Genomic DNA, 23316 nt, shown 5'->3' with positions numbered 1-23316 from the left:
GTACCACTCTGGAGAGGGATGTTAATAATGGGGATGGCTAACCCAACGGCACCCCACTCCTGTACTCTTGCCTGGAAAATCCCATGGATGGAGGAGCCTGGTGGGCTGCAGTCCATGGGGTCGTGAAGAGTTGAACACAACTGAGCAACTTCACTTTCACTTTTCACTTTCATGCACTAGAGAAGGAAATGGCAATCCACTCCAGTGTTCTTGCCTGGAGAATCCCAGGGATGGGGGAGCCTTGTGGGCTGCCATCTACGGGGTCACACAGAGTCGGACACGACTGAAGTGACTTAGCAGCCACTATGGAGAACAGTGTAGAGACTCCTTTAAAAACTGGAAGTAGAACTGCCATACGACCCAGCAATCCCACTGCTGGGCATACACACCAAGGAAACCAGAACTGAAAGAGACGTGTACCCCCATGTTCACTGCAGCACTGTTTACAATAGCCAGGACACGGAAGCAACCTAGATGTCCATCAGCAGACGAACGGGTAAGAAAGCTGTGGACCATATACACAATGGAATATTACTCAGCTATTAAAAAGAATGCAATTGAGTCAGTTCTAATGAGGTGGATGAAACTGGAGCCTATTATACAGAGTGAAGTAAGTCAGAAAGAAAAACACCAATATAGTATATTAATGCACATACATGGAATTTAGAAAGATGGTAACGACGACCCTACATGCAAGACAGCAAAAGAGACACAGATGTAAAGAACAGACTTTTCAACTCTGTAGGAAAAGGCAAGGGTGGGATAATTTGAGAGAACAGCATTGAAACATGTATATTACCATATGTGAAATAGATGACCAGTCCAACTTTGATGCATGAAGCAGGGCACTCAAAGCCGGTGCACTGGGACAACGCAGAAGGATGGGACAGGGAGGTTGGTAGGAGGGGGGTTCAGGACAGGGGGTACACATGTACTCCCATGGTTGATTCATGTCAATGTATGGCAAAAACCATCACAACACTGTAAAGTAATTAGCCTCCAATTAAAATAAATAAATTTAAAAAAAGAAAAATAATAATGAGGATAGCTATACATGTGTGGGGGAAGAGAATATATGAAAAATGTCTATCTTCCACCCAATTTTCTGTGAATCCTAAGCTACTCTAAAAAAGACAAAGTCTTAATAATAGTCATTTTTTTTTAAAGACTGAATAATTTCTCAAAGGGGACCACTTTGAATGTTTGCCCCTCACTCTGGCAAATTCACATCTTGGAATCCTAATGCCCAATGAGATGGTGATTAAACCTTGAGGATAGGCCCCTCATGAATTGCATTAGTGCTTTTATAATAGAGTTTCTAAAGAGCTCCCAGTCCCTTCTGCCAGGTAGCAGTGCAGGAAGTCAGTGACCCAGACGAGGGCCCTAACCTGACTATGTGGGAATCCTGGTATCAGACGTCCAGCCTCCAAAACTGTGAGAAATAAGATTTCTATTGTTCGTAAGCTACACAGGCTGTTATTTTGTTACAGCAATCCCCACAGACTAAGACATAGAACTGGTGCTGCTTAACAAATATCTAAAAATGTGGAAGCAATTTTGGAACTGGGTAATAGATAGAGACTGGAAGAATTTTAAGGTACATGGTAGAAAAAACCTACATGACCACGAACAGACCATTAAAGCAATTCTGGTGAGAGGTCAGAAGAACAGGAAGCTATAGAGAAAGCCTCAATCTTCCTGGAGTGCACAGCTAAGGATTGTGAGCAGATTGTTGATAGAAATGATGGCTGGTAAAGGCTCTTCTGATGAGATGTCAGGTGGACATGAGGAACATATTACTGGAAACCAGAGGAAACATATTACTGGATCACAGCCTACAATAAGCATTGGAGCATCCTGAACGTCTCTCCTAGTGCTGAATGCCCTGTACAAACCTGCAAAGACCTACAGGGGAAGTGAGTGTGGGGCAGGGAATAGTGGGTATTAATGGAAAACATGTGGCCCTTAGAGCCCACTAGTTCTCTGAAACCTTCTCATTTATCCCCATGTGCCGAATGTGCAGCAGCTAAGCGTTTACTTCCTGTTAAAAGACTGAATGTTCTTTTCCTATAAAGTTGAATAAATTACTTGGAGGGCTCTAGTCCAACAACTGTGGCATTTATGGGCTCATGGTGTAATAAGCAGTCTCAGACCCACTCATTCTAAAGCAAATATTGATAGTCAACCAGCAGTGATTTTATACGCAACTGTTGGTCAACTTTTCAGATATCCCATCCTTAAATATAAACAGACCACCAAAGATCACCAGACATTTGAGAAAAGCTTGCAACCTGAAAAAGAAAAATCAAACATAAAAGTGGAAAATAATCTCAGAGGAAAGAAAGATAATTCAAGGAAGAGAACATAAAAAGAATTAAAATTAGAGTTCCGGAATCAGGAATTTTCAAATACATTATTGCATAGCCATGTCATAGACAGAAATTGTTATTCCAATTAGAAATATTAGGAAATTGGTGTTTCGAATGCCCCCAGCCAGTGACATGGATGGGATGTGAGCCTACATGCACAGAATCCCTAGTGCTCTTTTAGTTGAACCACAGCTGCTTAGGTATTTATAAACTCCACCCACAGTGTATAGTTATACAGAACCAAATGAAAATCAGTCCCAGATACATGAAACCACAAAATCCTTGTCTGGGAAGCATCTGTATTTTTGTCCCTTGTATTCTATTCTTTTGGCCTAGGAATCTTTTATTAGTAACTTAAAATCATTAACATTCATAATAGGAACAATTTTAAGCTGTATGGTCTCAAGAAACCTACTGTAGAAGGAAACACACCATTTTCGAAAAATTGTTATCAAAAATAATACCCTCAGGATTTCCCTGGTGGTCCAGTGGCTAAGACTCTGCAACTCCCAATGCAGGTGCCCAGGCAGGTGCCCAGGTTTGATCCCTGGTCAGGGAACTAGATCCCACATGGCACAACTAAAGGTTCTGCATGCTGCAACTAAGACCTGGTGCAGCCAAATACATAAATAAAATGTAAAATAGTGAAAATAGCCCCAAAATAAAGTTATTTAAAAAACTTTAAATCAGCCTGAAAATCTCATTATTATTATTATACATACAATTTTCATTGTGTGTTAGTTGCTCAGTCGTGTCCAACTCTTTGCGACCCCATGGACTGTAGCTCACCAGGCTCCTCTGTCCATGGGATTTTCCAGGCAAGAATACTGGAGGGGGTTACCGTTTCCTTCTCCAGGGAATCTTCCTGACCCTGGACTGAACCTGGGTCTCCCAAATTGCAGGCAGATTCTTTACTATCTGAGCCACCAGGGAATGTGCTATGAAATATCAGGTGGGGCAAAAGAGTAACAGGACATGTGTGACTTAAATAGGATAACCGTGGTGTTGACTGGACTGTTATATGAAAGCAAACACAATGCTGTCCAGGGACTCCTTATTCCTAGACGAGAATCCTAGACCACCTCATGGAAATCACACTGACAAGAGGAAGGTCAAGTGGCAGGAACTGCCAGACAGCAATGATATCAGATAAAGGCAGCATTAGGCTATGTGAGCCATGCTGATGCCTAAAGGGAAAACTCTTCATTTGTTTCACCTTTTTCCTTTCACTGAAAATCTAACTAATAGGAAACAACATTCACTTCAACTGAAAAATAAACTTTCCCTTTCCCTCCCTGACTCTGAAAATGAACCAGTAATACTGTAAAGCAGAAAACTACTTAAATCTCAGCTTCCCTGAAGAGTTTATGTTTGGCATACTAGAGATATTTCCAACACCATTCCTTAAATTCCTCCAAAGACCTCTCCCACTTACAGCAGGATTTGCCCAAGATTTCAATAAGGACTTTTTCTTCACAAGCTTCAATATTCAAAGTTACTTGGAAATTGTAATGGAAAAATAAATGGGTGAAAAAAATAGTTTAAAAAGATCCCATGTATTTTTCTAATCCTAATCTCCAAAATATACAAGGTATATAAAATTGAAATCCATCTTTAATTATAGGAAGAGATCCTCTCACACATTTTTGCTAAAAAATTCAGAAAGATGTCTATCAATCTATAATTATACTATTTTAGTTTAAAATAATAAAAGTTATTTTTATTATTATTTAAAATAATAAAATAAAATAGTCTAAATAATAAAAAATCATTTTAATTTTTAGGTCATCTCCTTGTATGCTTAACCAGTGTGTCCAGTCAGAAAGATACAGGAAAATAATAATGAGTTACTTCTATATGCCAGGCACTCTTTTAGCTGCATCACAAAAAAAGTGTGAAAGATCTAAGGTTTTAAGCCAACTCTGCTCTTTGTTACCTGTATGATATTGGGCCTCCTGCTCAAATACTCTCAGTCTTAATGTCAACAACTTTAGATTGTGGATAATAATAGTTACCTCATAGAGTTACTGTGGGGTTTAAGCTAGCTAATGGTTGTAGTCAAGGCTTAGGATCTATAGTTGGCACCTAGTGTTAGCTGTCTATAATCAGTGCCAAGAAGACAGAACCAAGAACCAGAACTGTAGCAGAAAAGAAAAGTTGGACAGAATTTCTGGCAAAGAGCTGAGGAATCAAATTAGTATGCTCTCAAGAATCTTCAGCTTTAGGCCTGCATCCATCCGGGGGGGAGGCACAGAGAACTATTAGGAAGAATCCTCGGGGCAACCTGGTTCTAACACAAAACCAAAGATCACAGCTGGGAACAGACCAGCCTCTGGAACGCGGTATTTGACTCAAGTTGGGTTGGCACGCAGAAGCAACGCAACAGGGTTTGCTTTGAGAAATATGTAACATTATGTAAACTGTTATTACTACATACGTACATACATCCTAACTTACACAGACATATGCTGTCAAGCAGAGAAGGATTTATATGTTGTGTGACCGAAAAGACAACAGATGAGTAGGTAAGAATATCAGAGAAAGCAAGGAACGTGGTAATAAAACTAGGTTAGAGATGTCATATAGGGTGATGGCTAAGCATTCAGGCTCTGAAAACAAAACGCTGCACTTCGTTGCTCAGTCGTGTCCGACTGTTGCCACCCCATTGACTGTAGCCGGCCAGGCTCCTCTGTCCATGGGGATTCTTACGCAAGAATACCAGAGGGGTTGCCATGCCTTCCTCCAGGGGATCTTCCCAACCCAGGATTTGAACCGGGGTCTCCGGCACTGCAGGCTTTACCAGGTGAGCTATGAGGGAAGCCCCCAAAACAAAATGCCTATTTACAAATATTGGCCAAATATTGGCTTCATCATTTACATTTCAGCATGAACTCAGTTAAGGTAAATACCTTTTATGTGCCTTAGCTTCCTCTTGTATAAATATGAATAATATTAATATCTACCTCATAGGCTGTTATAAGGATTAAAAACATAATAAAGTACTTAGAAGATTGCCTGGCACATGGTAAGCATGAGTTTCCTAACCTGTGAAATGGGAACAAAAAAACTTATTACTTCATAGGTTGTTATAATAACTAAATAAATCATATCTGTACAGTGCTTAGTACATAATAAATCAATATTTGGTATTTTTATTTTAATACCAGTACTTGGTATTTTTATGGGTGGGTACCAAAAATAAATTTTAATCCAGAGAAAAAAATAGCGAAAAATACAGAAAATATCATGAAAAAGTGTTATTCCTATTTTGGTGTTGAATATATTTACTGGGAAGCCATGAGTAACTTGGCAGGTTTATCCTCTTTCCACTGTATAAAACACATATGAATCATTCCATCTCTGAGATCTGTCAAAGGATTTAAGACAAATAAAATTACAGAAGACCCCAAAAAAAGGAAGAAGAAGAAAAAGAAACCACATCTAAAACAGCAATTCTGAAACAATATTCCTCTCAATCTTTATTCACTGACAAAGAAAAAAGAAAATTTGGCAACTAAATTAATGACCAAAAACTATTTACAATCTTACTTACAGAGAAAATTACACTTTTAAAATTTACAAAATGGACACTCACAAAGAAATTTCTTATGACAAGCCTACTGAAGAGCAAAACAAATACTGGCATTAAGAATTTAAAGGTCAATTAACTGGAACCCAAATAAGCATAACTTTTTATAACTTCTTATAAAGAAAGTCCATAAAGAAACCAAGAGAGTACAACAGCTAAGGGAACCAAGAAAATTTTGAGTAGGAGGCTGTGGTCAACAGCGGGCCAACTGCTGAAGGGCTGAGGTACTGGGACACTTGGAAGTGTCCAGTGAGGCTGGGCAGCAAGGTTATAATTAGTGATATTGCTAAAATCATTACATGGGGGACAATCATAGTACAACCTGGGAAATGATTTTTACAGAGAGAGGAGCAAAAGGTAAAGCATGAGTCACTGACTCTGAGTTAGGATAAGCTTTCCCAACTTGGAGATAATCAAACTGGGATTTTTTTTTTCCAAGTTATAATTTTTATTTTAATAGTGATAAATAAAGTAAACTGATAGTGGGGATGCATTCCACAAAACCTATGACCGGGTCACCCTCTAGCCCAAAGAGAATAGAGTAACTTTAGTCTTTCCATCTAAAAGCTGCTTGTGCACAAAAATGTAAGAGGATAAATATGAAAGGTTAAACGGAATGGTGTTTCACTGGATTTTATTACAATTCTTCTGTGCTAAGAGATTCTTGGTTGGAAGTAAGATTTAACATGATTTTTAGAGATGTGATATGTGTACCGGTCTCCACTGTAAAAGGATTATGCAGGCTAGAGTTTATGAAACCACCTGTAAGTTCTCCTGGTCAGTTCTGAACGATCATTAATACCATTTATATAGCCATCCAGACAGCAGTGCCAATACAAATATAATGTGAGTTACATATACAATTTCAAAACTTCTAGTACCCATATTACAGTTAAAAACAGGTAAATAATTTTACTATTTTCTATTTAATCTACTGTCCAAAATATTATCATTTCAACATGTAATCAATATAAAACTATTGCACAGGTATTTCATATTCTTTTTTCAAACGAAATCTTTGAAATCCAGTGTGTAGTTTACATTTCCAACACATCTCAGTTTGAACCAGTCTCATCTACAGTGTTCACTAACCACTTGTGGCTGTGCCTGCCACACTGGACACTGCAGGGCTGGAACCCAAACTCGCTGGAAATAGCAACACGCATTGTCTTATTCACAGATTTGCAACTGTAGCATTAAGAACAGTGTCTGGCACAAACACACTGCAATGAATATTTGTTGAATGAATAAACAAATGAATTAATCTATTGGTTTTATACACATACATTAAAAAATCCTATAACATTAAAATGAAATTTTATTTTATTACATAGTCCACCAGTATTTGCAAAGAAGTGTTTTCTATCTTAATGTCCAATCCATTCTAAAACTAGCAAAAGAATATGCCCAGTAGAGCATCAGGTCCCTGACAAAAAATTAAATAATATTCATTATTTTTTAAATGTTTACCTCCTAAAGTACTGAGATTACTTAATATAAATGAAATGGGCCCCAAATAACTGATGTTTTACTAACAAAGGTGAGGGAGAAAAGCTTACCTTCTCTGCCAAGAGCTCGCGTATCTTGCTTGCTTGAACTCTAAATTTCATGAGCTGGGACTCCAGGGCTACACAGCGTTCTTTCCAATCTACTGGCCCTTCTGTCTCAGAAAGCTCTGCCATAATTATTCTAGGAAAGAAAGCATTCAAACAGCATACTATCAATTAGCATTCAGGATAATTCTTTAAATCATCCAATGCACACATTCTAGCCACCATCTAATGATATCTAAATGCAAGTTTTGAATCCTAAGATAAATTCCAGAACCTGGTGAATACTCATGGAAAGAACTTAGGAGAGAAACTTTCTGTGTAACTTAACCTTTCCATGTCTCAGCAATCTAGAAAAAAAGGGGGAATTCAGCAATAACGAACCATTCTTCTCACACATAGGTAAGGAACAAATTAAATATTGCTCTTAACATCACTTTGGACACCATAATAGTATCACACAGAGTACTGTCATTATTTTAGCTCTGCTCAACAGGTAAGATTTTTAAAAATCTGTCAGTTTATGATTTTACCACATTAAATTTACAAAATTATTAGTTTTGCTTCCATTGGTAGCATCGTATGTGTGTGTGCTAAGTCACTTCAGTTGTGCCTGACTCTTTGTGACCCCGTGGACTATAGCCTGGCAGGCTGCTCTGTCCATGGGATTCTCCAGGCAAGAATACTGGAGTGGGTTGCCATTCTCTTCTCCAGGGGATCTTCCCGACCCAAGGATCGAACCAGCATCTCTTACGTCTCCCGCATAAAAATAAGCTAAAGAAACTTCATATCAGTGTTTTAATTATGACTTAGATTTGTATTATAATTATTACTTACCACCGCCATAAAGTTGTCCAGGTCCAGGTTATCTTTCAAAACAAAAACACTTTGGCATATTTAACTGGGCAAAGTATTATGACCCTGCCCAAGTTTAAATAATTTTTATTTGGTGTAAGAAGAAAAAACATATAAATATGAAATTTGGAACCACCTACATTAAATAAATCTGGAATCAGGGTATTCCATGATAGTAACCTTTTTTTGGAGGAGGTTAATCCCAGGGAGAATCACAGTAAGGGGGAAGCCAAGAAGCAGGAGCACAGATTTTGAAATTCTAAAGTGCAAAAAACTATTGCTCAATTTTGGAAACACAATTATTTCTAGTTCTGGGTGTTGAAAATGTAGTTTTAAATGTTACTATTTCATCAAGTCATTTTTGTAAATGGCTTTATAATGTGTTTCTGAATTGCCCTTGTTACGAACTGACAAAATGTGCATTAGGAATGGCTCTTCTGGAGACGCCAAGCCCTAGTCTTGGACTATGTGTGTGTGTTAAGTCGCTTCAGTCATGGACTATACATGACAGCAAAACTCAGAATCCCAGGACAGAACTGCAGTTGAAGCATATTATTCTGTTCTTTTGTTTTTCAAAAACATGTCTGCTTCACAAATTGACCAAGTTAATTTTCCCAATATTTCGTGCAATATAACCCCTTCTTAAACCTAGAATAGTTTTTAAAACCTGCAAATGATTGTTTTCCTAGCATAAATATTGTTTTGTGCTTAGATTAGCTTTCATATTAATACTTATATTACCACTCAATAATTTAGAAGTAAATATAAGCAAAGTTGTTCTAAAAAGGCTACAACTTCATTAAGAGTCCCCTGGTCATCTCAAAGCCTTCAGATGCTACTAAATTCTAGCCATAATGTAAAGGGAATCTTCCTGTAGAGCAAGTAATCGTTCTCCTCATTTCTTCATTTTTTCTAAAAGCCCATCCCATTGTTTTAGAATTTTCCCTAAGGATATTAACCATATTAATGATCTTTTTCATTATTCACAATAGCATTTACTATCAATGCACACAAACTCTTTCTCAATTCTACTGCTACTTCATTTCTTTCCTCTTTAGCTTTAGACTAGACAAAGAAGAAAATACAGATGAAATCTTAAAAATAGAAAGCAGACTTGAAATGCTTAAGTCTTGAACCATTCTTATCATTGCACAGAAATATAGGGAAGCTTCTATGTCTTAAGTAACAAGAAGAGTATTTCATACTGGTTAATTTTTGCTCTACATTTAAAATAACCTGTTTAGTTCCACTATAAAATTTCTACAGCTTTAAAAATAACAAGCATTTTTCAACAAGTAGAAATCAGTGTAATGAACTATACGAATTGAATAAAAGACAAAAACCATATGATTATTTCAACAGACACAGAGAAAAGCACTTGACAGAATCCAACATTATTTTATGATTAAAAACATTCAACAAACTATTAATAGCAATAGAAGTTAACGTCCTCAACCTGATATAGAAGTATCTACGAAAGCCCACAGCTAACACCACACTTAATTCTAAATGACTGATCCGCGTAAGGTCAGAAACAACATAAGGCTGTTTGCTTTCGCCACTTCTAATGTGTCACACTGGAGGGTCTGGCCAGTACAAGAAAATAAAATAGGAAAACACATAGATTGGAAAGGAAAAACTAAAACTATCTCTATTTTAAGATGTCATGGTCTTATACACAGAAACTTACAAGGAATCCATAAAAAAAAAGAAAAAAGCTATTAGAACTGTTTGATATCAGAAAAGTTTCAGGAAACCATATCACTATATGAAAATTAATTGTTTTTCTATACACTTGCAAGGAAAACTCCAGAAATGAAATCAAGACTACATTCCACTTACACCAGCATCAGAAATAATTAAATATTTAGGAATAAATTTAACAAAAGAAGTACAAGATTTGTACTCTGAAAACTAAAAAACATCATTGAAAGAAATTAAAGAAGACCTAAAGAAATGGAAGACTTCGTATGGATGGCAATACCTGCAAATGGATATGCACATTCAATGCAATCTCTATCAAAATTTTAACTACATTTTTTGCAGAAACTGATAAGCTGATCCTGTAATGCATACAGAAATTCAGAATACTCAAAACGATCTTAAAGATTCACACAATTTCAAAAATTACTGTGAAGTTATAGTAATTAAGACTGTATGGTACTAGCATAAAGATAGATACATAGATAGATGGATAGACAGATCAACAGAATAAAATTACGAGTACAGAAATGAAGAAATAAGGACAGGGGCAAGAACAGGTGAAGGGGCTCAAGTGGCACAAACCTCTTACATTAGCTATATAACAAGTAAGGGCTTCCTTGGCAGCTTAGCTGGTAAATAATCCTCCTGCAATGCGGGAGACCCTGGTTTGATTCCTGGGTTGGGAAGATCCGCTGGAGAAGGGAGAGGCTACCCACCCCAGTGGGTGCAGATGACACCACCCTTATGGCAGAAAATGAAAAACTAAAGAGCCTCTTGATGAAAGTGAAAGAGGAGAGTGAAAAAACTGGCTTAAAGTTCAACATTGAGAAAACTAAGATCATGTCATCTGGTCCCATTGCTTCATGGCAAATAGATGGGGAAACAGTGGAAAGAGTGGCAGACTTTATTTTGGGGGGCTCAAAAATCACTGCAGATGGTGACTGCAGCCATGAAATTAAAAGACGCTTACTCCTTGGAAGGAAAGTTATGACCAACCTGCTGCTGCTGCTGCTGCTGCTAAGTCTAAACAGCACATTAAAAAGCAGAGACATTACTTTGCCAACAAAGGTCCATCTAGTCAAGCCTATGGTTTTTCCAATAGTCATGTATGGATATGAGAGTTGGACTATAAAAAAAGCTGAGTGCCAAAGAATTGATGCTTTTGAACTGCGGTGTTGGAAAAGACTCTTGAGAGTCCCTTAGACAGCAAGGAGATCCAACCATTCCATCCTAAAGGATATCAGTCCTGAGTGTTCATTGGAAGGAGTGATGTTGAAGCTGAAACTCCAATACTTTGGCCACCTGACGCGAAGAGCTGACTCATTTGAAAAGACCCTGATGCTGGGAAAGATTGAAGGCGGGAAAAGAAGGGGACGACAGAGGATGAGATGGTTGGATGGCATCATCGACTCAATGGACATGAGTTTGGGTAAACTCTGGGAGTTGGTGAGGAGGCCTGGCATGCTGCAATCCATGGGGTCGCAAAGAGTCGGACATGACTGAGCAACTGAGCTGAACTGACTGAACCCACCCCAGTATTCTTGGGCTTCCCTGGTGGCTCAGCTAGTAAAGAATGTGGCAGGCCTGTGTTTGATCTCTGGGTTGGGAAGATCCCCTGGAGAAGGGAACAGCTACCCACTCCAGTATTTGGGCCTGGAGAATTCCATGGACTGTATAGTCCATGGAGACACGACTGAGCAACTTTCACTTTACCAAGTAAGTCACAGGGATGTAATATACAGCATAAGGAATATGGTTAATGTACTAACTTTGTATGGGAATAGATGGTTGCTAGACTTATGAGGATCATTTCATAATGTATGCAAACAAGAAATCATTATGTAGTATACTGAAATTAACATAATAGTGTACAGCAACTCTATTTTATTTATAAAATATATCTATAACAACCATACTTCCAAGTAAGATCACATTCTGAGATACTGTGGGTTAGGACTGCAACATTTCTTTTTTGAGGGGAAGGGAGCAATTCAATCCATTTTTTAAAATACACAAATAAAAAAACCCTCACATGCAGAGTGAACTGATTTTTGACAAGGTGGAATGAAAAGTTCTTTTTAAATAAATGGTACTGGGCAATTGGATATCCACATGTGAAAGAATAAATTTGGTTTCCCACCTCATACCATACACAAAAATTAACCCCAAATGGATCAAAGACCTAGATGTAAGACCTTAGGCTCTAAACTTGTAGTAGAAAAAATAGTCATAAGTCATTGTGATCTTGAATAGACAGTTTCCTAATAGAACATTTAAAGCATAAGTAATCAAAAAAATAGATAAATTTAACTTAAAATTAAATATTTTTGTACTTCAAAAGACACCATCAAGAAAGTGAGGGCTTCCCTAGTGGTCCAGTGGTTAAGAATCCACTGTGCAATGCAGGGGACACAGGTTTCATCCCTGGTGGCATCCTGGTCATGCCACAAGGCAACTAAGCCCATGAGCCGCAACTAGTGAGCTCAAGCCTGGAGCCTGGGTCTGCAACAAGAAACCATGGCAATGAGAAGCCCCTGCAACTAGATTGTAGCCCCCACTTGCTGCAATTAGAGAAAGACTGCATGCAGCAATGAAGACCCAGAGCAGCCAAAAATAAATAAAAACATAATATTAAAAAAAAAGAAGGTGAAAAGATAACCCACATAATGGGAAGAAATATTTACTAATTACATTATCTATAAAGGACTTGTATCCAGAAAATAAAAAGGACTCTTACAACTCAACAATAAAAAGCACAATTAAAAAGTAGCAAAGTATCTAAAGAGATATTTTTTAAAGAATATATTCAAATGGACAAAAGCACATAAAAAGATATTCAACATCATAAATATTAATATAAGGGAAAATGCAAATCAAAATCACAGTGACATCCCACTGTATACCAAACAGAACTGTTGTAATAAAAAAGACATGTAATAACATGTGTCAGTAAGGATGCAGAGAAACTGGAACTCCTATATACTGCTGTTGAGAATGTAAAAATAGTACAACTGCTTTGGAAAATAACAGTTCCTCAAAAGTTTTAACATAAAGTCACTATATGACTCAGTAACTCCAATGTTAAGTATATACTCAAGAGAACTGAATACAGAAGTCCACATCAAAACTTGTACACAAATGTTAATAGCAACATTACTCAAACAGTCAGAAAGTAGAAACAAACCAAGTGTCCATCATCAGATGAAAGGATAAACAAAATGTGGTATATCCACACAGTGGAATCTTACTCAGCCACAGAAGGAATAAAGCACTAATACATGTTACAACAATGGATGAACTTTGAAAACATTACCTTAAGTGCCAAGTGAAAGAAGCCAGACACAAAAAATGACATATTGTATGATTCTATTCATGTAATAGGCAAATCTCAAGACACAGTATGTTAGCTTAGTGGTCGTCAAGGGCTATGAAAAGAGGGCAATGGTGATCAACTAGTAATGGGTTGGGAGCTTCTTTGTGGAGTGATGAAAATATTCTAGAATTACACAGTGCTGTTGATTGCACAACCTTGTGAATACACCAAAAACCACTGCACTGTACACTTAAAAAGTAACTTTTATGGTTTCTGAATTACACCTCAATTATAGAGAGTATATATTTACAAATGAATAAACAAAAAGTAACAGTTTAAGTGGATGTATATTAATAATCTATTGTTTGTGGTTATCCCTGCCAAGAATTCCACCATTAACTCAATCTAGAGTTAATTGTTAATCTCAAGTAGCAGACATATATTTCACCAAGAGTACTGTGCTATGAAAATGACACATCAAATAAATTCTGTTAAACACATCTATTCGTTTCTTTAGTTATGTAATTACATACTTTCACAGTGAAGTAGCAAAATGTTAGGAATATTATTGGTATTTAATATCTGCATTCCTTATTAATAGGGTCATTATTTTAAAAATCCAAAACTATAGATTGGTTGGCTAATGGCCTATGGTTGGCTAACGGTTGCCTAATGGTCCTGAGATCTAGACACCTGATTTCCTCATTTCATCCTGTAATTTCAGTTAATATAAAGTAACTGCTATGTTAATGCACCAGCTTTCTAAAGATTCTAATTTTGAACAACGGTCACCATCTTTTCCCATTACTACTGATTTTACAGAGTCTAACAATATACATAGCTTTGAGAGCCATAGAAAGAAAGAAAAAAGAAAGTGAAGTCACTCAGTCGTGTCCAGCTCTTTGCAACCCCATGGACTGTAGCCCACCAGGCTCCTCTATCCATGGAATTTTCTAGGCAAGAGTACTGAAGTGGATTGCATTTCCTTCGCCAGGGGATCTTCCCAACCCAGGGATCGAACCCGGGTCTCCCGCATTGCGGGCAGACGCTTTACATTCTGAGCCACCAGGAAATCCCCTTCAGAGCTATGACTACCTGCTAAATAAATAACATTTTTAGATTTCGAATTTAAAATTAATCTATCTTCACAGCAGCGGACAGGAAAAAGTCTTTGTTTTCCAAATACCCCCAATGACTTTTGGAAACATTTACTGACACAAAATGAACTGTTTACAGTTGTGGAATGAATGCTCTTTTCTCTGAATCTTTGACTTCCTGTTTCTCTTACAAATCCCTAGAGGGAAAGAAAAAGAAAATAAAGAATTCATCTATTTAGGCTTACCCTGATGAAGCTCAGGGTACCCACTCATATCCTTTAATTCTCTCCTCTTAAGGGACAGATTAACTTGGCCAGGTAAGTGTGGGTGTCTGTATGCACTGGTAGTGCTGCGGGAGGGGTGGGGGAAGGGGGCGGCGCGGGGGCGGTGAGGGGGGGGGGGGGGGGTAGCCATTCCTAAAGCAGAAAAGATGTCTTTCTTGACCGCACCGAGGCTTGCCTTATTTAAGGAACCTCCCGACCACCAGCCAGCCAGCACCACTTGGGCAAAGCCGGCCCTTTGGTAGCACTGCTTAGAACCCGTGCTCGTCACTCCATAGCTTCTTGGGGATACACACAGCTGTGTGGTCTAGGCTTGCAACTGGCATTTTAACAAAGAAAGCAGTGACCTGCAGGTAGCATAGCACTAAGGCTTTTCCAGCGTAAATGTTTCAACTTCTCTTTCCACGGCGTTTTGCACGTCAAAATCTATGGCTCAAACGTCCCATCTTTTAAAAAGTTGGGGAAAAACTTTAGAGACAGTGCAGTCTCACGGCAGGTTACCTAAGGGCACTCTGACATTTTGGCAACTCAAGGTTTAGAAAAAGGTTCTTTAAAGTTTTGAGAAGTTTCACCCCCGAGGTTGCAGTGGGGCTCCCAAGAAGCCGAGGCCGAGTCGCAGCATCTCAAACTGCGTGGGCTACTCGGCAGCGGACGCGCCACAGCTCCGTCCGCCCCCTGGCCAACCGCGCGGCGCCACAAACGTGGGCCCCACGTTTTCAAACAAAATGTCAAGGGAGACCAGGGGGCGAGGAGCTGCCGACCACCGCTCCCACACGAGAGCCCAGTTCTGGGGGCAGCAGTGGAAGCAACGCGGAGTGCGGGGGACTGCGGCGGAGAGCGCGGAGTTGAGTACGGTACCAGCTTGCTCGAGCCCCTGGGTCCCGGCCCGCCGGATCCGCCCGCCGCCCCCATCCTCCGTGCGACGTGCCCACCCGGGACTGCTTGCTGTAAAGAGGGCGGGGACCCCCGGGCATCCGCGGGCACCGGAATCTCTGGGGTAGCCTTTCGGCTCCGGACCTGTCTCATGTGCCTACCTCCGCGCGGATCCCGGCAACACCGCCCGTAGTCCCGGCCACGTCTGGTGCGGGGTTCCTGGGGTTCTTAGCGTACACCCTCCTAATACCAAACTCCGAGCAGGCGGGAGAGAGGGGCGGGATGCCGCCTCCTCCAGGGACGGGCGGCCGTGGAAGCCAATCAGATGCCTCAGGCGGCCTTGTGACGTCACCAGGAGGTGTGGCCAGGACTTTGACCCCTCCCGGTCCCTAATCCCAGGAGAGAGTTCTGTCCAGGAGTTTCTATCTCTGGCCTTTGACACACTCAGAGCTCAGAGTCTGTTGTAGGGCTCACCTCTTTTCCATTCGCTCTGCCCTGACTAAGCTCCTTCTTGCTTGGTCTACCTGCCTGAAGCGAGTCCTCATACCAATCAATCCTTCACCCTCTCGTCAGGTTAACTGTCCTGTTTTGATGTACACTCTAAAAAAGACCTTCCTTTTGCTTAAGTTATCAAAAACAGATCCTTTAGTGTTCATGGCCTCCATCCTGCTTTTGTCAGGTTTATTCTTCACAGCTGCCCTTCATCTACCTAAGACTGACGTTATGCACTTCCCTACCCCAAGGAAGTCCACTTGCAACATTTACCTACTATTTCCTATGTCCACATTTAAATGGTCCATCTATCCTCTAAGACCCAGCTCAAACAATCTGCATGTAAGCATGCTTGTCGCCCCACCTAGCAATAATCTCTTGTTTCTTCTCCCTGAGCATTTAGGTTTTTACTCTTCTTGCTACTTAGCTCATTCTACCTCGTGTACAGTTCCTTGCATGTGTGTGTACATGCTCAGTCGCGTCCGACTCTTTGCAACCCTGTGGACTGTAGCCCGACAGGCTCATTTCCATAGAATTTTTCAGGCAAGAATACTGGAGTGGTTGCCATTTCCTACTCCAGAGGATCTTTCTGACCCAGGGATCAAACCCACATTTCCTGCACTGGCAGGAGTATTCTTTATCACTGCAGCACCTGGGAAGCCCAATCCTGATCTCTCCATTAGGCTGTGAGCTCTTTGAAACCAGGGATTTGTTTTCTTTTTGTATCCTCCTTGGCATCTAGCATGGAGCCTGAGTGACTGATCATTTTAATGTAATTGGATTTTACATCCCAAGATGGGGTCTGGAAAGGCCAATCTCAGGGTTAACAACAACAACAACAACAAAATGGGAATTCTGAATATTGCGGGTAATCCTTCTTCAGGTTACAAAGCTAGGTCAGACACATAACTCTGATTGGTTCACAGTTGGCCAATAGGAAGTGCAAGGAAGCTTTTTTCCACTACAATCTTTTTTTCTTTTCCTTCCTTCAACTTATCTCACCTTATATAGAAAAAGCACAAAACAGATAAAGATTTACAAAGCTGTATTGAGGGGAGGCAATAAAGGAGTAAGACTAAAAGGCCAGCAAGTGAGCATCAGGCTTCCATATTTCTTCCAGATGAGCACTAATTTTGGACTGGGTCCCAGACTACCCCCACACACTAAATTCCTTTTGCCTTCTGTGGGAGCTGATGAAGCACATCATATGAAAAAAATTGTCTCCAAACAGCTTTGGCAAACAAGCAGGCTGGACTGGGCTTATTTTATAGAGCACACAGGAGTTGAATAAACAAAGTTTAAGTAACTTGCAAAATTTAACACAGCAAGTCAGTAGAGACCAAAGAGCTAAGATCAGGAGAAGAAAGAATGCCAAAATAGAATCATTTCTGCTTGTGAGTCAGAATACTAAATAGACTAAGAGAGCTGAGTGAATAAAGTCACTCATGAAAAGAAGCTTTCTAAACACGGCTGCCACCCTTGGAAGGCTCAGCCAACATTTACTTACCGTCACTTTCTTCTAGAAACACGACAAACTGAATTTGGCTGTAGAGAACACAGCATCTTGTTTCTGGTGTGCTAAGAAAAATACATGGAATGATGGAATATTATTTAGCAATAAAAAGAAAAGAAGTACCTTTAAATGCTGCTGCTGCTGCTGCTAAGTTGCGTCAGTCGTGTCCAACTCTGTGCAACCCCATAGACGGCAGCCCACCAGGCTCCCCCGTCCCTGGGACTCTCTAGGCAAGAACACTGGAGTGGGTTGCCATTTCCTTCTCCAATGCATGAAAGTGAAAAGTCAAAGTGAAGTCGCTCAGTTGTGTTCGACTCTTAGCGACCCCATGGACTGCGGCCCACCAGGGTCCCCGGTCCATGGGATTTTCCAGGCAAGAGTACTGGAGTGGGGTGCCATTGCCTTCTCCAACCTTTAAATGCTACAATATGGATAAACCTTGAAAACATTACGCCAAGTGAAAGAAGCCAGTCACAAAAAAAAAACATGTTTTGTGTGATCTCATTTACATGAAATGTGCAGAATAGGCAAATTTTTATAGAGATAGAATGTAGATTAGTGGTTATGAGGGGCTGAGAGGGATGGGAGTGAAGGCCAAGGAGAGAGGGGTTTCTTTTCGGATAATGAAAACATTCTAAAACTTGTGGTAATGATTGTGCAACTCTGTGAATATACTAGAGACCATTGATGGGTACAGTTTAAATGAGTGAATTGTATGTTATGTGAATTTTATCTCAGTAGAGCTGTTCTTTAAAAAATACATGCTGAATTTTACGTTTTAATTTAGTAGCAGCAGTTGGAGAATATCTCTGATCAGTCCTTATGAATGTTCATGGTACTACATACCTTTGTCTCATAGTATTCACCTTAGTTGTAATATTATGTTTATTTGTGATTAGTTGATTTTCTGTTTCCCCCCTGCTAGACTGCATGGAGAAGGAAATGGCAACCCACTCCAGTATTCTTGCCTAGAGAATCCCGTGGACAGAGGTGCCTGATGGTCTGCTGTCCATAGGGTCACACAGAGTCGGAAAGGACTGAAGTGACTTAGCATGCATGCACGCGTTGGAGAAGGAAATAGCAACCCGTTCCAGTATTCTTGCCTGGAGAATCCCAGAGACGGAGGAGCCTGGTGGGCTGCTGTCTATGGGGTCGCACAGGGTCAGACACAACTGAAGTGATGTAGCAGCAGCAGCAGCAGACTGCAAGTGCCATGAGAGTAGAAACTATCTGGATTCCCTCTTAAACATATACCCAGCATCTAGCATGTATGCACCAGGTACACAATAAATATTCATTAAATGAATGAATAAAGATTGCAGAAATATATATTTTATTAAGCATTTGTAATGTTCCAGATTACCAGGAGCAAAACAAGAATGTTTTCTATCTTCATGGAATTGTGTTCTAAGGGGAGAAACACATATTCATTAGGTATTCACATAAATAAATACATCATTACAAACTGCATTAAGCATGTTGAAGAAATAGCACAAGGTGCTATGCAACTGAAGAACTAGAGGATCTGGAAGTCAGGAAGTCCTGCTTTGAGAAATAAAAGTTGAGTTGAGGTCTGAAGCCAGGCAAAAAACAAAGAGATCATGAGAAGAGCACCCTAACTCGTGGGAGCTATAGGTGCCAGGCCCTGGGGTCTGAGAGGAGGAAACTGAGATACAGGAAGGACTGAATGAAGACCAGTGAGGCAGGGGGACAATGGGGCACAGGGAGCAAGGGGATGCGTAGAGCAGGAGGAGGCTGCAGAAAGAAAGAGGGCTAGACTGTGGCCTTGGAATAAACAGGGCTTCTCCAAATTCAATGAGGATCTTTTTAAAGTCCGTGTTCAGACTACTAAGCCTGGGCTTGGGACCAAGACTGTGCATTTCTAATAAGCTCCAGGGACATGCTTTGAGTAGTAAGGCTATGACATTATTCCAAGAGCCCTGAGAATCCACTCAAGTTTTTAAAGCAAGGATGTGATAAGATCAGATGTGGCATGTTACAGAGCAGATTAGAAAAGAGTGAGAGTGAGGACTTCCCTGGATGTCCAGTGGTTAGCACTTCTTCTAATGCAGAAGGTGCAGGTTCGCTCCCTGGTTGGGGAGCTAAGATCCCACATGCTTCGGGGCCAAAAGACCAAAATATAAAACAGAAACAATATCGTAGCAAATTTAATAAAGGCTTTAAAAATGGTTCACATCAAAAAAATCCAAAACAAGAAGAAAAGAGCAAGAGTGGATCCAATGTATTTCCATTATCCTGATGAGAAGTGGTGACAACTGGGGAGTGCTGATGACGGATAAAAGCAGTAGGTGACCAAAGTTGTACTTTAGAAACTCTATCTAGTGTGCTAGAGAGAATAGCCAGAGGGAGAAATAATTCAGAAGCTAAGAGAATAGTTCAATGAAGATCTGAAATAGGATGCTCACGGTGGGAGAATGAAATGGAGGCCATGGTGGGAATTAAAAATTTGGGGGGTGCGGAATAGGGGCTTCCCTGTTGGCTCAGTGGTAAAAAATCCTCCTGCAGTGCAGGAGACATGGGTTCGATTCCTGGTCAGGAAGATCCCTGGGAGGAGGGCATGGCAACTCATTCCAGTATTCTTGTCGGGAAAATCCCAAGGACAGAAGAGCCTGGTGGGCTATGGTCCATGGGGTCACAAAGAGTCCAAATGCAACTGAAGCGACTGAGCATGCAGGCAGCACCATGGGTGGAATAGATAAAAATCAGTAAACAAATATGTAGCAAAGAGTCAGACACGACTGAGCAACTGCACTGAACTGAACAATGCATAGGGCGCTATTCCAAGTGCTTTAGTGTATATAGTCTCATGACAATCCTGTAGTATAGGTACAGTTGTTATTCCCATCTGAGAGATGGGTCTGTTGAGGCACAGTTTAGGTAACTGTCCCAAGGTTGTACAGACATTAAGTAGAGGCACCGGGAATTCTGGCTTCACAGTCATCTCTGCTGCTGCTGCTGCTGCTAAGTCGCTTCCGTCGTGTCCGACTCTGTGCGACCCCATAGACGGCAGCCCACCAGGCTCCCCCGTCCCTGGGATTCTCCAGGCAAGAACACTGGAGTGGGTTGCCATTTCCTTCTCCAATGCATGAAAGTGAAAAGTCAAAGTGAAGTCGCTCAGTCCTGTCCGACTCTTGGCGACCCCATGGACTGCAGCCCACCAGGCTCCTCCATCCATGGGTTTCTCCAGGCAAGAGTACAGGAGTGGGGTGCCATTGCTACTGCATCTCAATTTCTTTCAAGAAATTGAATCTTCAAGTTCTGAAAACTGATTAGGGCTTACGGATGTGAGGCTCTGGGAGGCTATGAGTAACTGGGAAATGATGGTCCAGAAGCAAGGAGAAGAAAGAATTAGTTTAGGGGAAGAAGAATGAGATCTGGCTTGGATGAGCCAAGGGCAACCTGAGCTGCCCTTGAAATAGCCAGGAGAGAGCCAGGAGAAAATTAGGCTGAGTTGAGGACAAAGGCTTGGGTTTAGGTTTACATTTCAAGGTAATCTGCACAGAGGGGAGATTTTTGTAAATTGCAGAAGGATTGCTGACCATAAAGCCACTTGGCATAGTAGGAGTAAGAGCAGAGAGGTTGAAGGAAGCAGGGATAAGGAAACTGGGTAAATACTAGGGAAGAAGAGTCTGGCTCTTTAATCTAACTGCGCATAAAATCGAAAAGATACAAGGGGAAAGGAGATACTGATGCCACTAGAATGAGCAGATGGCTTCTGGAACAGAGATACTGGAAACTCCGTTTCAGAAAGTAGAATTCCCAGCACTTGGGGAAATATACAAAAGACAAGGAGAAGCTTGAAGGAAAAAAATAGGGCTTGTAGGATCAAGCTTATTGGCTGACTAGGATACAATGTTGAGTGCACCCCATGTTGTTTACCTGCAATTCAAGAAATCAGCAAACTCTGTGCCTCAAAGTGTCCCTAGAACCAGGGAGACAGCAGGAAGATGGCCTGCCAGGGTGTGTTTGCAGTGCCCAGGCATAATGGCCTGTTCAGTCCTCTGGATCTGAATGAAGGCAGGATCTCTTTAATCTCACCTCACTGGGTGAGCGGGCCTCCTCTATCATAGATAGGTGTGAGCAGCAGCTTGTAGGTGAGGCCAGGCCAAGGCCAAGATTTGTGGAAGTGAGAGTTTAATGGGCACTGGTAAGGCCACAGAGAGGACAAGCGTGCACAGAGGGAAAAGAGAAGAGCTAAGGCAGAGCTTTGCGTGTGTGCATGCTAAGTCACTTCAGTTGTCTTGGACTGGGGCCCTCCAGGATACTTTGTCCATGGGATTCTCCAGGCAAGAATACTGGAATGGGTTTCCATGCCTTCATCCAGGGGATCTTCCCAACCCAGGGATAGAACCCACATCTCTTAGGTCTCTCGCATTGGCAGGTGGGTTCTTTTGTGGGTCACTTATTTTAAGGGTTTCCCTGGTACCTCAATTGGTAAAGAATCTGCCTGCAATGCAGGAAACCCTGGTTTGATTCCTGGATCAGGAAGATTCTCTGGAGAAGGGATAGGCTACCCACCCCAGTATTCTTGGGCTTCCCTGGTGGTTCAGCTAGTAAAGAATCCACCTGCAATGCGGGAGACCCAGTTTTGATCCCTGGGTTGGAAAGATCCCCTGGAGAAGGGAACAGCTACCCACTCCAGTATTCTGGTCTGGAGAATTCCATGGACTGTATAGTCACAAAGAGTTGGACATGACTGAGCGAATTTCACTTTCAGTATATTAAGGCAAGTGAAAAGAAGTGCAGACCGTGGGAGCAGATTGAGGGGTAGTCAGCAATGACTTGGTCAGGACCCATGAAGTTCAAAAGAAAAGATACTACACATAAAAGTCACACAGGAAAACAGTGACCCAAACCATATAAGCAAGCATTAAATGTGAACAGAGGATTTCTTGTATTTGGAGTCAGTACCTAGGAGGCAGAGGCAGCCATTCTGGTTCAGATTCTCCCTACAGCTAATAACTAAACGTTTCCCTCTCTTATGACATTGCATAAAGGGACAGCTTAAGTCAGAAGAAAAGGAACAAAAAACACAAGGAAATGGACCACAACATCCCCTGACACTGACAATTAGAGAAAAGACACATTATGAGGACCTTATTATGTGCCTTGGGATAACTGTAAAATCATTGCCTTCGGAACAATGGCAATTGTTTTGTTTGTTTCAGGAATCTGGCAAGGTGACTGAAGAAGTATTTGAGTGCCACTGATGAGATGGTTGGATGGCATCACCGACTCAATGGATGTGAGTTTGGGTAGGCTCCAGGAGTTGGTGATGGACAGGGAGGCCTGGCGCGCTGCAGTCCATGGGGTTGCAAAAAGTCGCAAAAAGTCGGACACAACTGAACTGAACTGAATAAAGTACAATCCTAAAGTTTTTGATGGGTATCAGAAGCTTGCATGAAGCATTTGTTTGAAAGGTAGCAGATACACAGCAGGAAAATCTGAAGAGTTGAGGTGAGCAGAAATGTACAGATGGAGCAAGGGAAATGTAAAAATGAGAGCAATCTTCCCTGGGTTCAGAAGATCCTCTGAAGGAGGGCATGGCAACCTACTCCAGTATTCTTGCCTGGAGAATCCCCATGGACAGAGGAGCCTGGCGGGTTGCAGGCCATGGGGTCTCAAAGAGTCAGACACAACTAAGCAACTAAGCACAGCA

At 41.0% G+C, this 23316-nt stretch overlaps 1 protein-coding gene across 7 annotated transcripts in view; it reads right to left on the bottom strand.

The window, feature by feature from the left end:
* PLEKHH2 (pleckstrin homology, MyTH4 and FERM domain containing H2) overlaps positions 1-16218 on the bottom strand; it is a 524875-nt gene extending 508657 nt beyond the window's left edge. For 2 of the 7 annotated variants that reach the window (XM_061432220.1, XM_061432218.1), the window contains exons 1-2: positions 15793-16199; positions 7518-7647 (exon numbers count right to left, since the gene is read on the bottom strand). In XM_061432220.1, coding sequence (XP_061288204.1) covers positions 7518-7640 — 123 coding nt within the window. In that variant the 5' untranslated portion in view covers positions 7641-7647; positions 15793-16199. Of the gene's footprint in view, positions 1-7517; positions 7648-15792 lie in introns of all 7 variants that reach the window. The other 5 variants (XM_061432217.1, XM_061432219.1, XR_009739349.1 and 2 more) reach the window with 4 other exon arrangements.
* Between the last annotated feature and the right edge of the window lie 7098 nt (positions 16219-23316).

Source organism: Bos javanicus, chromosome 11 (genome assembly GCF_032452875.1).
Source record: "Bos javanicus breed banteng chromosome 11, ARS-OSU_banteng_1.0, whole genome shotgun sequence".
Lineage (NCBI taxonomy): Eukaryota > Metazoa > Chordata > Mammalia > Artiodactyla > Bovidae > Bos > Bos javanicus.
Note: the sequence above shows the minus strand (reverse complement) of the source record. Positions and strands in the feature narration are given on the sequence as shown.